This window comes from Carlito syrichta, unplaced genomic scaffold (assembly GCF_000164805.1).
Source record: "Carlito syrichta isolate Samal-C Ts95f unplaced genomic scaffold, Tarsius_syrichta-2.0.1 Scaffold153563, whole genome shotgun sequence".
In the NCBI taxonomy this organism is placed as follows: domain Eukaryota; kingdom Metazoa; phylum Chordata; class Mammalia; order Primates; family Tarsiidae; genus Carlito; species Carlito syrichta.
Window position 1 is genome coordinate 80,766 of NW_007097659.1, and position 5,626 is coordinate 86,391.

Sequence of the window (5,626 nt, forward strand, 5' to 3'; positions counted from 1 at the left end):
GCCCAGGCGGGTCTCAAACCCACGGGCTCAGGCAATCCACTCATCTCAGCCTCCCAAGGCGCAGGATTACAGGCTGAGCCACCGAGCCCGGCTAAGCAGGCCGTAGTTTCATTCATACTCCGGGCGTTTTCGGATTCATCTCATCATTTATTCCACAAACATTGAGCCCCTACTGTGCACCAGGCTCAGTGCTGGGCTCAGGGTTGAGCGCCTGAGTAGGCAGACATGGTCTTTGTCCTAAAGGAGCTCGGGACCCAGAGGGTGAGACAGGCATTCAGCCCATTAGAGCTGATGTGCAAACTAGCATTCGTAGAAAATGCCCTGAAGGAGAAATTCAGGGGTTCAGGGAAGCTCCCCAAGGGAGCAGCGTCGAGATCTGAGTGGGAGGCCAGTAAGGAAAATGGAGGGAACTGCCTCAGAGTTCCCAGAGAGCCCAGGGAGCTCAGCAGTTCAAGGAGCAGTGGGAAAGGCGGAAGGAGAGGAAGAATTGGGCGGACCTTGGACTCTATCCCAGCGGCATGGAGCAGTCAGCAGAGGTTTTGAGCAAGGGAGTGACAGGGTCAGATAGGTATTTTTAAAGTTGTGGGCTACAGTGCGAGTGTGCTTTCCCATTTGGTAGGGAAATGTGGAAGTGCTGGCTCTACCCCTCCATTGGGTCCGGGAGTCTGACAGTTTGTGGGGTCTCCCAGGAGGCCGGATGAGGAGCCAGAAAGAAGGCTTCGTCTGCACGACAGCGGAGTGGCCAAGAGCTTGGGTTCTCGAGTCTCTCCTCCTGGTTTCAGTTCCACCCTGAGCACTTGTTAGCTGTGTGACCTTGGGCAGGCAACTCAGGCGCTCTGAGCAGTACTCTGAAGCAGGAGGAAGATGGTTTGGGGGAAGGCCTGGTCTCCATGGGCAGAGTTTTAGGTCTGTTGTGCGAGTCCAAGCACAGGGCAGAGGCCCTTATAGTCATCAGATGTCCAGTAGAGAAGCGTCCTGGGGCTCCTCCGGTCCTAGTACAGCAGCCTGCCTCGTCCTCAGGCACTGTCCCTGGTCAGGCAGGACAAGCCGGCTCCTCTGTGTCCTACATGATGACCCTTGGGCATTGCCGGGGCAGCGCTTGGTTGCCTGATTCCATCTGCACCAGCACAGGCCCAGGGTGCCTTCATCCAGCTGCTTCCCAGTGAATTGCTAAGTGCCCGTGGGAGTAGAGGTTTGGAGAGCAAGCCCAGAAGGCTCTCTGCCCTTGGAGCTTCCAATTTAAGTGAGGAGACAGATGTTAAACCTGAAAACAAAGACTTGAGCAAATACTATGAGTGCTGCGAAGAAAGGAGAAATGAGCTCTGAGAGAACAAGAAAAAGCCCTATTTTTTATTGGGGGTCAGGGCAAGTTGCTCTCTGGAGGTGGTTCATGTGAGACGTGAAAAGAGAGGAAGAAGTAGTGCGGCAGAGCTGGCTGGAAGAGCCTGCTGGACTGAGGAACAGCATGTGAGAGCATCCCGTGGCCTGGGAAGCAGGCCCTTCTTGCCCTCACCACCCTGGATGCTGCTTCTCTGCCTGGGTGCACCTTCAGATAACCCCAGGGGACTGAACCCCAGGGTGGTCCAGCTGGGCTGCAGGAGACGCGGGGCTCTGCCTCCTTTGCTCCCAGGTGGGTTGGTGCAGCCTCTAGCCAGAAAGTGTATGGATGGCTTTGTTTAAGTCAAGAAGCACGTCTTGGCCAGGTGTGGTGGCTCACATCTGTAATCCCAGCGCTTTGAGAGGTGAGGGTGAGGATTGTCTGAGCTCAGGGGTTCGAGATCACCCTGGGCAACTTGGTGAGACTTCATCTCTACAGTAAACCAAAAAATTAACTGGGCGTGATCACACATGTCTATAGTCTCAGCTACTTGGAAGGTTGAGGCAGAAGGATTGCCTGAGCCCAACAGATTGAGGCTGTAGTAGCCATGAGTATGCCAGTGCACCCCTGCCTGGGCAACAGAGTGAGACTCCAAGTCAAAAAAAAAGTGCGTCTTAACCCAGGAAGATGGGTTCTGGTAGTGATTACGGCACGTCCTGCAGTGTTTTTAGAGGGCAAGTTTGCAGTGTACTAAGTATAAGAAGCCTGAAAAGTGTATGTGAATTGCAGTTGATAAATTTTTAAGACATGTTCATCTTCTAGAGCTTGTCTCCCAGGTTGTTTTTTCCTTCTACTCTGCCTTGCCACTGCACTCCAGCCTGGGCAATAGAGTGAAATCCCGACTCAAACAAACAAACAATATTTTTGACATGGAAAGATGTTTGTGGTTTAAGAAATGAGTTAGATTGTATGACCATAAAGACACTTTAAAATTAAAGTGTTCGAATCTATTTGTGAATACACATAAAACATGGGGGTGTTTATATACATATACAATGACTACTGCCTTGTTAAAACCATACACACACACACACACACACACACACACACACACACACACACACATTTTTTTTTTGAGTTGGGTCTCATTCTGTTGCCCAGACTGGAGTGCAGTGGCACACTCCCACCCACTGCAGCCTCGACCTGCTGGATTTCAGCGATCCTTCCACCTCAGCCTTCCAAGTACCTGGAACTACAGGCACACGCTACCACACCGGGCTAATTTTTTTTTTTTTATTTGTTGTAGAGATGAAGTCTTGCCAAGTTGCCCAGGCTGGTCTCGACCCTGCAGGCTCAGGCAATTCACTCACCTCGGCCTCCCAAAGCATGGGATTACAGGCTGAGCCACCGAGCCCAGCCAAAACTATAGTATTATTATTTTTTTGAGTTGGAGTCTCACTCTGTTGCCCAGATGAGTGCAGTGGCCGCTCCCGGACAACGCAGCCTCCACCTGCTGGGCTCCGGCGATCCTTCCGCCTCAGCCTTCCAAGTAGCTGGAACTACAGGTGCATGCTACCACGCCCAGCTGATTTTTTGATTTATTGTAGAGATGAGGTCTCGCTGCCCAGGCGGGTCTCGAACCCGCGGGGTCAGGCAGTCCACTCACCTCAGCCTCCCAAAGCGCGATTTTACAGGCTGAGCCACCAAGCCCGGCTAAAACTATATATTTTTTAAAAAATAAAATGTTAGCTAGGCTTGGTGGCTCAGCCTGTAATTCCGCACCTTTGGGAGGCTGAGGTGAGTGGACTGCCTAACCCCGCGGGTTCAAGATCTGCCTGTGCAACTTGGTGAGACCTCATCTCTACAATAAATAAAAAAAAATTAGCCGGGCGTGGTAGCACGCGCCTGTAGTTCCAGGTACTTGGAAGGTTTAGGTAGAAGGATCGCCGGAGCCCAGCAGGGCGAGGCTACGATGGCCGGGAGTGGCCACTGCCCTTCAGCCTGGGCGACAGAGTGAGACTCCAACTCAAAAAAAATAAATAAAAAAATAAAAATAAAATAAAATGTTATAGTTAAAAACAAATGGTGCTTTGGGGACTTGGGGTCTCCTGGTAGCACAGTACTGATGGCATGACCAGAATCTCCACCCTGAGTAAGAGAATTATTTCCTGTTCCCGTTTGACAGGCGGTTGTGTCCAGATATATCCTTCTTCCAGAGGGCCACCGAGTACCCCTGCCTCCTCATCCTGGACCCCCAGAATGAGTTTGAGACCCTTCGTAAGCGGGTGGAACAGACAACGCTGAAATCCCAGACAGTGGCCCGGAACCGGAGTGGGGTCACAAATGTGAGTGCCAGCCTGGGTCCCCAGGGACTCCCCCACTGGTCTTTCCCTTCCTGCCTCCCTTGAACCACTGGCTGTGGGGCATCAGGTCCACAACCATCTGCCCTGACACACAAAGCAGCCTTGGTGTTGCCAGATCCTGGAGCTCTTTCTTTCCTTTTTTCCTTCCTTCCTTCCCTCACTTCTCTTCCCTTTCTTTCACCCAGGCTGGAGTACAGTGGTGCAGTCATGACTTACTGCAGCCTTGACCCCTTGGGCTCAAGCCATCCTCCAGCATCAGCCTCCTAGTTAGCTGTGACTGCATGCCACCATGCCTGGCTAATTTTTTGACATTTTTTGTAGAAATGGGGCCCCTTCTATGTTATCCAGGAGGGTCTTGAACTCCTGGGCTCAAGTAGTCCTCCTTCCTTGGCCTCCCAAATTGCTGGGATTACAGGTGTGAGGCACTGTGCCCGGCCTAGAGCACTTTCTACAAGTCAGATATCAAGTTTATTGCATTCCCACTGGGCATAGTGGCTGTGGGGGAGCACCCACGTCACAGAGAAGCCACACTTCTAGTCTTATGGTGACGATGGCTCTGAGAAAGTTGTCACAAACGTGGTGAGACGGTGTGATATGAGCAGTGTGGTGGTGGGAGTACTTGTGGGGCTGACCTGGTCTGGGTATCAGAGAAGACCTCCCTGAGAAAAGTGACATTTAGGGCCGGGCTCGGTGGCTCAGCCTGTAATTCCAGCACTTTGGGAGGCCGAGGTGAGTGGATTACCTGAGCCTGCGGGTTTGAGACCCGCCTCGGCAACTTGGTGAGACCTCATCTCTACAATAAATCAAAAATTAGCTGGGCGTGGTAGCGTGCGCCTGTAGTTTCAGCTACTTGGAAGACTGAGGCGGAAGGATTGCCAGAGCCCAGCAGGTCGAGGCTGTAGTGGCCGGGAGCGGCCACGGCACTCCAGTCTGGGTGACACAGTGAGACTCCAACTCAAAAAAAAAAGAAAAGTGACATTTAAGCTGGGACTTAAAAGGACAGAGCAAAAAGAGGCTGGGCACAGAGGCTCACGCTTGTAATCCTAGCACCTCAGAAGGCCAAGGCAGGAGGACCACCTGAGTTCAGGGGTTTGAGACTACCCCGGGCAACATTGCAAGACCCAACTCAAAAAAAGTAAAAATAAAGCAGAACAGAAAGAGCATTCCAGGAGCTGGGTGTGGTGGTTCACACTTGTGTTCCCAGCTACTCAGGAGGCTGAGGCAGGAAGATCTCTGGAGGCCAGAAGTTTGAGATCGGCCTGGATAACATAGCAAGATCTTGTCTCTACAAAAAAAATAATAATATTTTTTTAATTAGAAAAAAGATTGCTTTGGGTGCCATGAGGATCTGGGATTGGCGGCAGAGAGCCCACCTGTCCTCGGCTGCAGGTATCCAGGCAAGAGGTGGGGGAAGCAGAGCAGGATGAATCTGAGATTCAGGAGGTGGAACTGATAGGACTTATACTGTCAAGTCATGCTGGTGTTTGAACCCCAATCTTCTAGCAGATTCTTGTGACTCTGAGAAGCTGCTTGTAGTCAAACAAGTATATTCCCTTATTTCTTAATTCATACCCACTGCTTTGGTACCTGAAATGGTGGCTTGTTCCCCCAGACTTTTCACAGTCCTCCATCAATGGAAGAACCCTCCTCTGTATCCTCCAACAAGCCAGAGACAGATGCTGCAGAAGCTTTTTTTCCCAAGGGAATGACTCCGATCGGAACTCTGACTGGGTGTCAGGGGCAGATACGGCTCATCCCAGGGTTCCATGTACCCACAAGAGTTGGGCATCCAGCAGAATTGCCAGAAGGCACAGAATGAGAGATTAGGTGACCATGAGGCTTCTTTGTGGGTAGCCCTTGTGGCTGATGGTTTCCTGGCAGAGGGCTGGGTGGGAAATGGCTTCTGTCATTCCTGTCACTAGAGTGATGGCTGTTTTTTTTTTTT

The 5,626-nt window shown here is 51.4% G+C and overlaps 1 protein-coding gene across 1 annotated transcript in view; it reads left to right on the forward strand.

The window, feature by feature from the left end:
- Positions 1-5,626, forward strand: part of TBC1D13 (TBC1 domain family member 13) — a 37,655-nt gene that overhangs the window by 22,959 nt on the left and 9,070 nt on the right. Inside the window, exon 7 of the mRNA XM_008050621.2 lies at positions 3,504-3,663. Within this exon, the coding sequence (XP_008048812.2) occupies positions 3,504-3,663 (160 nt within the window). The remainder of the gene's footprint in view (positions 1-3,503; positions 3,664-5,626) is intronic.